Source organism: Nannobrachium achirus (genome assembly GCF_963921795.1).
Source record: "Nannobrachium achirus genome assembly, chromosome: 12".
Lineage (NCBI taxonomy): Eukaryota > Metazoa > Chordata > Actinopteri > Myctophiformes > Myctophidae > Nannobrachium > Nannobrachium achirus.
The window spans coordinates 46,643,603-46,655,600 of NC_137832.1; the positions used below are offsets into that span (position 1 = coordinate 46,643,603).

General features: G+C 41.1%; 2 protein-coding genes across 2 annotated transcripts; both read right to left on the minus strand.

Moving 5' to 3' along the window:
- Positions 1–809: 809 nt before the first annotated feature.
- Positions 810–4,381, minus strand: kiss1rb (KISS1 receptor b; the record flags this gene model as incomplete). The annotated part of the gene is made up of 6 exons (XM_080738688.1): positions 810–1,028; positions 2,246–2,398; positions 3,118–3,356; positions 3,709–3,844; positions 3,964–4,088; positions 4,231–4,381. The coding sequence occupies 6 exons, from the start codon at positions 4,379–4,381 to the stop codon at positions 810–812; spliced, it is 1,023 nt and encodes a 340-aa protein (XP_080594814.1).
- Positions 4,382–5,523: 1,142 nt separating this feature from the next.
- isca1 (iron-sulfur cluster assembly 1) lies at positions 5,524–11,389 on the minus strand. The gene is made up of 4 exons (XM_080738383.1): positions 11,254–11,389; positions 8,449–8,502; positions 7,352–7,457; positions 5,524–7,251 (listed from the first exon to the last, which is right to left on the minus strand). The coding sequence occupies exons 1-4, from the start codon at positions 11,332–11,334 to the stop codon at positions 7,103–7,105; spliced, it is 390 nt and encodes a 129-aa protein (XP_080594509.1). The 5' UTR covers positions 11,335–11,389; the 3' UTR covers positions 5,524–7,102.
- Between the last annotated feature and the right edge of the window lie 609 nt (positions 11,390–11,998).

The following is an 11,998-nucleotide window of genomic DNA, read 5'->3' on the forward strand; positions in this document are numbered from 1 at the left end:
GTGTGTGTGCGCGTGCGAGATCATTCAGGTTGGTAGTCTGGCCTAATATCAACTTATCCCTACAAATTATATTAAGTTAGTGTAAGTGATATTTTATGTGATACATTGTCATTACGAACAATAGAACTCCTAACTGGTTCAGTACCATTAGGAGAAGGCGCGCTCTCTGCTGGAGTCTTGTGGAGAGGTCTGTAGTTTCTTTGGGTGCAGATTCTAGTAGAATTCAGAATGAAGGGAATATCCGCACTCTCTTGAATGATGACTTTTTAAAATTATTTATTTATTTAAGCATGCACAGCAGCAGCAGTCTATTTAGAGAAACGGACGCGTTTCGGCCTACTGGCCTTCCTCAGCGTTTCAAACACTGAGGAAGGCCAGTAGGCCGAAACGCGTCCGTTTCTCTAAATAGACTGCTGCTGCTGTGCATGCTTAAATAAATAAATAATTTTAAAAAGTCATCACATTGTCATTACGTCCACTCACAAATCACAATGCTGTAGGACTACACCTAGCTGGGCAGCTGGCACAGGTGTGTGTGTGTGTGTGTGTGTGTGTGTGTGTGTGTGTGTGTGTGTGTGTGTGTGTGTGTGTGTGTGTGTGTGTGCGTGCGTGCGTGTGCGTGTGCGTGTGTGTATGCATGTGTGTGTGTGTGTGTGCGTGTGCGTGTGCGTGTGTGTGTGTGTGTGTGTGTGTGTGTGTGTGTGTGTGTGTGTGTGTGTGTGTGTACACTGTATACAATTATGCGCACAGTTCTCTCATCTCCAGAGCAAGTATAAATAAATAACTAGTGTTCTCTGTCTGAATGACCTTTAGGTCCCAGATGAAAGAAAGTGCATCTCTGTGTGCCTTTTGGGGGCCTGGCACTCTCCCTCTTGGTCCCCCACATTGGCTCTTGCCCGAGCACGCCAGGAGAAGACGGCAGGGAAGGCAAGCCTGAAAGCTTTTCTGAAGTTGTTACCCATGAAAGCATAAACCAGCGGGTTGACAGAGGAGTTGGAGTAAGACATGCAATGACCCCAAATCTTCAGCTGTGAACACAATATCCAAACAAAACGTGTCAATGTCGTTACAGGCTTTGTGAATTAAGAATGCAAAACCCCAACCAAACACTCAAATTCATGAAGCATGATTAATGCCCTTGCTATACTTTGCCAGGTTATGCCAGTGTTGCCGGCATAACATGTGTATCCCAGTTTCCCTGCTACACAGTAAAATGTGTCCTTAAGAATTTGTGTTTATCATACAGTAGCAGTCTAGATTATCTAAATCATAGCCACAGCCTGCACCAGTACTTGAAAACAAAACCTAAATGACCTCCAGCTACAGGCTAACTAGTACCACTACTACTACAACACACGCAGACAAATGACTGTGCCATGAGCCCTGACTCCATCACCAGTAGAGCAGATGTAATTCAATGTTGATTCAGAGTGCGGTCTCACGCCTGCAAAACCAAACATCTACTGCTCTGCCGAAAATGGAATCTCCCCTTGGCCATTCTAGGCTACAGTCAGGGCTACACTGTCTGCTACACAATTAGACTCTATATGAAATAAGATCAGTGTGATGTAGTATGGATAAGCTCTGAACCAGTGCAGAGCACTGGTTCTCAAAGTGGAGTCTGGGGACCCCCAGGGGTCCTTGAGGGAGTTCCAAGGGGTTCCCAGCTAAATGATAGTTAGGAACCAAATGGATCCTTATGGGTCTGTAGCTCAAAGAGTGTACAAATGAACACGCTGTATTTTGATTGTCTTAAGTAACAGCTCTTAAGGGTTAACTTAAAGGCCTGTTGATACTATCTTCGACCACATTTCGTCAGAGATTTCCGACTTTCTGACGTGCAGCTTTCCGAACTCTAATTCGGGGTAATGCTTTTCAGAAGATGCAAGTGACGTAATTTTGTAGTTGAACCGGCCATTTACGACGAAAGGTTCGGTGGTTGTAGAAAGTATGGACAGGCCTTTAAGTTAAGGCATAAGAGCTGGTTTCTAAGACAATCAAAATAGAGCCCTGTCAGAGTTAAATTAACATGGACAGAGATAGAAATACTTAAATCTGTAGCCTACTGCATGTCAAACTGGGGGTCCTTGAAATTAAAAATTTGAGAATCACTGTTGGAGCTGTAAAAATCTTCTCTTATGGGGGTCCCTGGCTTGTCTTTTCAAATGGGGGCTAATAAGTGTCAATTTGAGGGTCTTTGACATGAAAAGGTTTGAGAACCACTGTATTAGGGAGAGTCAGTCACCTTATAGAGGACATAGCTGCGGAGGCCAAAGGCTTGCAAGAGGATGCAGACCTGGATGGGGCCCCAGCAGATGAGGAACAGGACCACCATCACCACCACCATGCGGGAGACCCGCGCCCGCACTGCTGCTGTCCGCTCTACCTGAGCTGTCACCTATAGAGCAAGGGACGAAGCGGAGGGTCGTTAGGGGTTAAGCCTGACTTATACTTAGTTGGTGTCGCAAACCTTAAAATAACTGATCTACAAGCTCACAACAGGAGAAGTGGGATGTGTTGTGAGCTGCCACAAAGAAGGTATAAATCATGCCTTGGAACACATTTTCAAAGTGGGTTGCAGCCCCCAAATTAGGCACTAGGAGGCGCCAGGGGAGAGGAAAATGTAAAAAATAAATCAGATGGTGTGTTGGGCTGGGGTTGTTGTGGTGGAGAGGGTATGGGGAGTCTTTCAGCTAGGAGGGGGCCAAACACCTAAATTGTGTTTTTTTTTCTAGTTAATATAAATACAGTACATCATAACAAAAACAATCTATTCATTGTTGTGCCCTATTTTGGACATAATATTATTGTAAAACATATACTATTTTTGGTGGGTTCGCTGGCTATAGCAATTTGGGGGTCCTTGACATGGAAACGTTTGGGAATGCCTGATTTAGAAGATACTACTGGAGGCTTGACCACAAATGCTAAGAATGTTATTAGATAGCATGTTGTTTAGACAGATGCTAGGTTTGTTGTCTACCTATAGGCAATCATAGTTTCTATTTGTAGCACTAAATTGTTTTCTTTGCATAAACTGTAAATTGCTAATTAGTCATGGACCAAATGACACAAGTTTATACATTATTTGTCATTTCCTCTGCCTCCCCCTCTTACCTGGTAGGTGCTGTCTGTGGGCTGTATACCGGGCTGGCCCATGCGCTTCAGCATGAATGCATAGCAGGCTGTGATGGTGAGTAAGGGCAGAAGATAGACAGCTAGGAAACTGTAGAGGATGAAGGCTCTCTGGAGATGGAGCGAAGGGAAGGCCTCGCTGCAGTATGTCTGGGGGCCAAACCAGTAGCCAGCCTCCAGACGCTGGTAGCGGAACACAGGGATGGACAGCAGCAGAGAGCCTAAAGTGGACAGTTGTTTGATTAGCAAGTACATTAATGTACCTTAATGTACCTCATCCATAACTGCACAACAGTGGCACTTATCACACCGCTACTAGAAATATTTAGGCTGCCTCCGAACACTGCACGGTTTGTAGCAGTCTTGGTTTGAGATGTGAGATGTTGATTATGGGTGTCCAAACATTCAATTGTTCATCAAAGAGAGATGTACATGTCTACAGTACTAGCTACAGACAGTACCTACCTATAGATATAATTAAATAATAACTAAGTCATCTCAACATTAATTTGACACTATAGAAAAATGGTTCACAAACAATACTAATTATTATCAAAACATATCAATCAGTACCTATCCAGATAGATAAGGAAATGGTCATGGCCATGTGTGGTGTGCGGTGTCGGAGAGATTGCAGAGGGTATACTGTGACATAGCAGCGGTCCACGCTCATGGCAGACAGAGTCATGCAAGTTGCCTGGGCTGTCACCTAGATTAGAACGCACGCACGCACGCACGCACACACACACACACACACACACTCTCAGTATATGTACTGTATGGTAGCAACTATTCAAATTATTTATGTGTGTATGTGTGTCTCATCACTTGTTGAAGATAGTTCACCAGTCGACACATGAAGTCTCCAAAGACCCAGCTGGGCAGTGGGTATAGTGTGGCTGTGAAGGGCACACAACACACCAGAAACAGGATATCTGTTGTAGCCAGGTTCACTACAAGAGAACAGAAGCTGTTAGTAATTCTTAGACAGAGAAATGCTCACATGCTCCATTTTCAGAAGTGTGCATGAAGAACTCTTGTAAATTGATTTCAGATTGCATTGTGAATTATGGTCAATGGCTGCACGATGGATACCAATATAAAAGTTGGTGACTGTCTTCATCTGTTGGTGTTTGGTGACCACATGAATGACCAGGGAGTTGCCTACAAGGCCAACCAGCATGATGACCCCAAAGAAAGTGGGCACCAGCCAGGCATCAACCAGCAGGGGTGGTCCTTTCCCCATCACGGTTGCAGATTGATTGCATACAGACCCGTTGGCTGCAGCATCACAGTCCGGATTGCCACTGGCTACTGAATCCACTGCCATCATGACAAATCATGAGCCGCTAGCTCCACTAGTTCTGTAATGACAGGTTTGACATTTAAAATCAATGTCGAAGCCTGCGTACATTCAGTACACTTTAGTAGATCTTTAACTATACACTTACAAACAGAACACCGCTAATGAAATATCATACCAAGAAAAATACATAATTCTGATAAGAATGTATCATTTTATATGTGCAATATGCATTCTTCTTTTAAATTTTCAGAATGCTGTGAAACCATATATTCTACTCCTATTGCAGGTGAGATGAGAAAAGACAATGATAATTAACCAAATCAATACTATTTCATCTGTATTTGAAAAAGGAGAAGAAAAAAAATACCTTCAGATGTTTCAAGTATCCAATCCATAATACTTTAGTACTTGTTGTGCTCTTCCTTCATCTTTAAAATAAATATTTTGTTCCCTTCCTTTTTTGGTCCGTTTCTGGTTAGCTGTTCCACAGTGAAAAGCAGACGTACAGTATGTAGCCTGTCCAGTCAACTCTCTCTTCAGGTCTCGGATCAAAGCTCTGCCACATACCATGACAGCCCCAGGAGGGAGGGAAGATATGGAAGACAAGGGGAGTACAAAAGCTATTTCTGCATTTAACTCAGTGGGTGTGTGTGTGTGTGTGTGTGTGTGTGTGTGTGTACACGCACATGCGTGTCTGAGACGGAGGGAGGGATCATTATACAGGGATCATTATACATTCAACTGGGAATCAGTGCCATCTGAAATGTCTCTGAAGACAGTTTTTGTTCATGTCCCGGCTAAGTTTATGTAGCATAATTGTTTTATCAGTGTTTTGGGGGAAAAGTTAGATCAAAATGTGTAGAAGGGATCTGGTCTCAGCTGAGAAACAATTAAAGTAGCTTTGAAATAATGTTGACATTTTCAAGATTCTTTTTGAGTGACAATTTTTGAAAATGTCATGAAGTATAACAATCAATGGAAAAATGTACACAAAATAAAAGTGTTGCTCCTTTTTAATGTACCTTATACTATACACCTTCCACTAATTAGTAAAAATAAATAAATGCAGCCACAGTTCCAAATTGCTTTTTTTAAGCCATTTATTCACGTAGGTCACATCAACTGTACATACATTGCAACAGTCTACACAAACACAGTTCTGGCTTTGACTGAGCAAAGAATAAAAAAACAAACCTCATTATTTGAGGGATGTTTTTTTTGTGCGTTGGGTAGCGGATTAAGTGTAATTTACATCCTTTATATACACACTTAAATATATACTCTTTTCAAACAATGCAAATAATTTACAATCGCAAACCTTCCACCTTTTGCATACAGTGAGTGCATTACACGGTTTCTACCATTTTGTCTACCGTGATGTCTGTCAAATAAATGTTGCCGATATACTGTATTATTTGAGTTTTAGATCCAAATAAAGACTAGCGAAAACCACTATTATTTTGGCTTACCACACTTGTACTTGAGCGGCCTCAATTCAGGGCAAAGTACATCATAGCTTGTTAAATCTTCTGTTAATGCTATAATACTGTAAAGTAACGTCACCCTTTACATGCGGTAATATGAAATGGAAGGCAAACAAAAAAAACCTGACCCAAGGTCCCTCTCGCCCTTATCTTGTTAAAAAGGTCCCATTAAGAATGGCAGACCACATAGATTATACCATCTGTAGTAAGAATCTATACCATGAACATACAAACAGCTAAAAGATGCTTAAAGGAATAGTTCACCCAAAGAATATATATATATTTTCCTATAGATTACTCACCCCATGGAGACTTGAATTTGTGGATATTTGTTTGGTTTTTGTTGCATTGCTAAGACAATAATTTGATGACCAGCAGTGGTTCCCTATGGAGAAACAAATAGCCTGCTTTGTTCCCTATGGAGACAGAAAGAGTCCTCAGATTATTGGCTTAGGAATGCGACAAAAACTAAAAATGTCCATGAATTTAAGTCTCCATGGTAATCGATAAAATGTCATTTTGGGGGTGAACTATCCCTTTAAGACAGAAACTGCAATTAAAGGACCATACCAGTGTTCATCGTCACATTTCCACTAATGGTGAGAACTCAGAACCGATGCCAGAAATGTGGGTCTGATGTCGATCCAGAGTCAAACAAATGGCCGCTATATCAGCCAAATAAATATATCGGCCTGGCTCTAGTCGAAATTAGACTTGTATGGTCTTTTAATGCAGGTGGCACTCCGGCATTGTGGTGTGTGTGTGTGTGTGTGTGTGTGTGTGTGTGTGTGTGTGTGTGTGGAGTCAAAGGGAAAAGCAGTAGTAGAAAAGCAGACTTTACCCCCACTTACGTCTCATCTTTGCAGTCACGTAAATAAGTCATACTGTATATCAAATTAGCTAAAGCAAATCTAGCTTGCTGTTTTTAGAGAAATGAAAATATATATATTTTGAATATTTTGTTAACAGAAATGACAAAATAGTGACAGCCTATGTTTGTCACTTTCAGCAAGCGCCGTAATTTTCTGGCTAGAGAGACACTCCACATCCCAGAGAATTCGACGGGTCCAACAATGTCATAAACGCTCAAGTCTTTTATTCGTGTGCATCCAGGAGCGAGGAGTGTGGCTGAGGGGCCTTGGGAGGGACTGAGGCTTCATCATGACAACACTCACACTCAGATATTGAAGCTTTCGCCGCAGCCACATGTGCCCTTTATGTTGGGATTGTTGAAGACAAATTCACTGGAGAGCTTTGAGTCCACAAAGTCCATTTCAGTTCCCAGGAGGGTCAGCTGGGCCTTCTTCTCAATGAACACCCTCACACCTGTGGGACAGTCGCCACAGTAGTACCATCATTATTCTACATTATTTGTAAAACTCGTTTTTTAATAATAAAAAAAGGCACTTTTGAAAACATGTCTCACCATCCTGAACCACTTCCTCATCAGACTTTTCCCGCTCTTTGGTGTAGTCCAGTGTGTAGGTCAGTCCATTGCAGCCTCGTGTCCTCACCCCGACCTTCAGACCGATCTGGAAAGAGAGTCAAAGCTAACATGTTAAAATTTGGTCTACTTTACCAACACCTAAATACTTATCCACTTGACCCCCAGCATACCTATTCTGGGAGGAACATTTCCCAAAATAGCAGCAACGCGTTGTGAGCTTGTAGATCGGACAAGGGCAGTTGTAACTCAGGTCTGTTTTACTAAGGGTTTAAATGGTACTGGTTGAAAATAAAAACAGATCAAGATGTATAAGGCAGTTGATCTCAACCTTTTCAGTCTGTGACCGCCAAAATTAATCATAATTTGAATTGGAGACCCTAACAAGCACTTGGTTTGACTCAGATTTAGTTTGACTCAGTTCCACAGATATTGACAGTAATTTCACAGTATTGTGAAAATAGCTGATCTACAAGCTCACAATGCCTCACACCAGCTTGCAGATCAGCTATTTTCAAAGATGTATTTTTGCTTAATATTATTTGACAATTTGGCCAATGTTTGACCAGTTAGTTGGTTGATTACTCTTGATGCCATAGTGGTCTTTTTCTTTGCTTTTTTTTGGTATTAAAAGCTGTCACTTCACTGTCATCTGGAGACCCATAGTTATAGAGGAACAGAATGAGCAGACCAATTCGGACACTTTCAACTTTGCATTTCCAGAGAACATACTTGAAATAATAATGACAAGTTCAAGAGTAATTTCTTAACTCAAATTCACATCATATATATATATATATTAACATTTGTAGTCTTAGGCTAAACGGTGCTTCTCTCATTCAAAACTGAAATTCTAATATGAAGATGACGATTTTAGCTAAGGATCAAATTAGTCTCGACAGTGGTACTATCGATGAGCTCCTTCAATAGCTTCAAGGGAACAGAGCTCTTTATGGGAGAAACAGTTGATTCCACATAAACACAATAAATTATTAGTAGATATGTGTAAAATGTTAGTCTAGTGTGATAACAGTACCAAAGTGAGAGCACTCCAGGGCACTCCTGGATTATTCACTCACATATTCAGGCTTATTATCCAGCAATGACTTGATCTTGGTTACAGCTGATGGAGTCTGAAAAAGGTGAGAGAATGTTTAACCACTTTCTTTTGGCCCAAACATGTATAAAACTCTGTCTGGAGCTGCAAAATATTTATTTGTGCCTTTTCTGGGCTTCAATATTACTTTTTTTTTTTTTTATTGTTTGTAAATTTCTCAAAGCAGATCAAGTATACCAGTAAGCCAGCAGTGTTGACGGTAAAAGCAAACAAACATGTCCAGGCATTAATAAATCCTGTTTTCCTTCAATCATTTCTTATTTTTATCTGGTGTGTAGACGGCGAAAGCAAACAAACATGTCCGGGCATTAATACATTCTTTATTTTCCTTTAATAACTTGTTTCTTATTTTTATCTGTTGTGTAAAGCAAGTTGCCTATCCCTGGTTTAAGCCCAACAGTACTTGTATAATACATTTACTTTTTGCCTATAAGGACATGCCCCAAATAGGAAGGAACACCAGGTTAAAAATGATTAACATTGCTTACAATAGAAGTATTAAGTAGGAATTGTGCTGCTGAGATTAGCATCTAGGCTACCACATTCTAAGACATGGTCGAAACAGGCCGATCATAGAAAGTTTGGAGATTCTACATGACATCCAAATCAGAAAGTAGCACTTAAATTCCCATATGCCTGTGAATCTGACTACCATAACTTTGTACACACGGATAAGACACAAGTGTCACAATAGATCATCACACACAATATATTGAGATATTAAAACGTGACGATATGTATTGTTGTGATGTTGTCACACAATGTATTTTTCTTGGTGAAAGATACATGAGTTCTTGTGTATGTATGCATCAAGGGAATAATGTTCTGCAATCTATTCTAAGATAGCATCAAAGCCAAAGATTTGAAGTAGTGATCCTCTCTGGTATTATGATCTAACTTTAAAGCAGTTTAGTTTTAAACTGAAGATGATGCCCAACATGAATACAAATTTGGCAGGCCAATATCGGGTAGGCCAGGAATTTTGTCATTTTAGTGGCATGAAGGCCACTTGGCCTTTGGTGTTGTTCATTTTTTGAGGGCACAAAGGCCAAATGCCAGGGCAGAAAGGTCATCAAATAAAACAAGATTTTAGTCCATTGAAAGAATGTGTTGAATTTAAGGGTTAACTTAGGGATGATAACCTAATCTTCAGTGAAATAGATAATTTATGGTATTATCATGCTGCAAGTCACTGGATTGGTTAAAATATGGGGACTCTGGGAGTTAAGATTTCAGAATCTCAACGATAGACACTTGTGTCTACATGACAAGAAAGAGACACCGGTGTCTACTGTCTACATATGGACAAGAAAGAGACAGAGGAGAAAGTGTTACTGTCAGCTGGGGCATTAAGGCCATTGTGGCCTCAGGTCATGCCATTGAGGGGCACATGGTCAAACTGAGGGGTAACAGCTGCCATGGCCTTCATGGCCTCCTGCCCTGGTATCTGGGAATGTGTGTATGACACCCCTAAAAGCCAGCCCATTCACCATGTTCAAGACCCAGAGAATTGGCAATGGGTGAAAAATGGGTTGTAAAATAACTAGATACAAATTCTGAGTACAGGCCGGAGGCATAGTAAAAGATAAGGCGGTTGTTGGCTAAGTTATGGGCATATGCAGATCTTGTATACCACAATTAGCCAGAAACAGGGCTTCTCTTCCATGCAGTAGATTTGAGTTGGATTTGCAGCAGCGTCTCAAGAGAGTTGTGGATGAAGTCAGACTGGTGAAACAAGAAATGCTAAAATACTGCTGTATATCTTTAAAATTAGTCGTGTCATATTAGCTGCACTTACTATAGCCCTGTTCTTTAAAGAAACAAGTCAATTCAAGCCTTTGGGAGATTGAGGTGAATTATGTGGCAGTGTTAAAACCCAACGCAACAGAGACAATGCAACAAGCTGGAGAATGGAGATTGTGGTCCACTTATTTTGATTGTGTACCATAGAATGTGTTAGAGGTTTGGTTGGAAATTATGAAACGAACTCAGCACCAGCCATTAAAACATATGGATGTTATGGGTAGGCCTACTTGTCTTGTATGAAGCCTACTGTTGTACACCCAAGAGTTAAATGTTATTTGTGCAATAGCGTGCGAATACACATTTCAGAAAGGCTGTTATTCTACTCTTAGCCATCAGTGACTGACTGTCTAATTATGCACTTCAATTCAGCCATCATTAAATGTCTGAATACATAACTACTGACATTAAATGTCTACATACTGCCTGACATACCGATATTAAGTGTCACAGAAATGACCACTGACAGTGACACTGTCAACTGACATGAAAAACTGACATAAAACGTCTACAAACATTAAACGTCTAACTACAGGCACTAATAGGTCAACAAACTTGACATTTAATGCCTACAAACATAACTAATAACAATAAATGGCAACATAGATAATTGTTGACATAGATGTTATATAACTGCTGACAACTCATGTAATTATGAAACAAAAGGCTGGTAAACGAGGTACTCAGTCTGCATGGAGGTGAAGTACCATGTTATTACTAAACGACTAAAGGTATCACACTACACAGTGTTCGTGTGGTGACAACACTACTAACATAATAAGGAGGAAGAAAATTAAGTAAATACTTGGTAGCTCTATTATGTGACTGGGGGCTGAGCTTTAGATAGACGTCAACGCCTCTCAGTCTCAACAGAACGTTAGGCAACTTTGCTGTTCAACAACACCACGCATTGACAGCATTTAATAGACATTAAAGTACTGTAAATGAAAATAGAAGCATTTACCAGAGTCAATGCAGCTCTTGTTGGTAGAATCCTCCTTTTACTGACCGCTCGAACGGTCGCTCGCACCATAGAGGCGGACATGTTGAGCTAAATATCAGGCATCAACACCACATCAGCTAACAGGCTAACCTTAGCATAACAGCGAACTGCGCAAGGGCAAGTGACGGCGAACCCACTAAGCGAATAAGCGGCGTGTGGATAGGTCAACAGTCCGAATGACAGATGTTACAGCCAATGGGTTTACAGATAAAACAGAACGTCAGCTATTGCGTAGGCAGGCAGGCAACCTTAGGTGCCAGCATTCATTGGCATAAGGGAGGGTGACCACTAGCACAAGAGGTTTTTGAGCGGTGGTCACGCCGCTCCTATACGTGGCCGTGTGTGTAGAGGTACGTGTATGTGGGTGCGTCCGTATGTAGCCTCAAGCCTGTGGTGTAGTACCTTTTCTGACCACACATGTTAAGGGAGGGGCGCTGTTTTCAGGCCAGACCAGGCACACACACACACAGGGGGGAAGGGGGAGGGGGGGTTGGTGGGTAAACCACCGCTCAGTTCACACGGGTGTGATTTTTTTCCTTTAAAAGTAAAAAGTTTAGACCGTTACATTCATGATCTATATAAAAATTATATCCAGCACATTATTCTACATTTCATTCAAACTGATAACTCTGACTGGGGACCATTGCCCATTTGATTCCCACTACAAATATGTCTAATAAAATGTTGGTTCCACTTTGAGTGTGGT

Bases quoted from the DNA above. Each gene is read 5' to 3' on its own strand.
- isca1 (XM_080738383.1), bottom strand. From the start codon at position 11,334: ATGTCCGCCTCTATGGTGCGAGCGACCGTTCGAGCGGTCAGTAAAAGG. The intron at 7,458-8,448 runs GTGAGTGAATAA...CTCTCTTTCCAG, and splicing joins TGGATAATAAGCCTGAATAT to ATCGGTCTGAAGGTCGGGGT. The intron at 7,252-7,351 runs GTGAGACATGTT...ACTGTCCCACAG, and splicing joins TGAGGAAGTGGTTCAGGATG to GTGTGAGGGTGTTCATTGAG.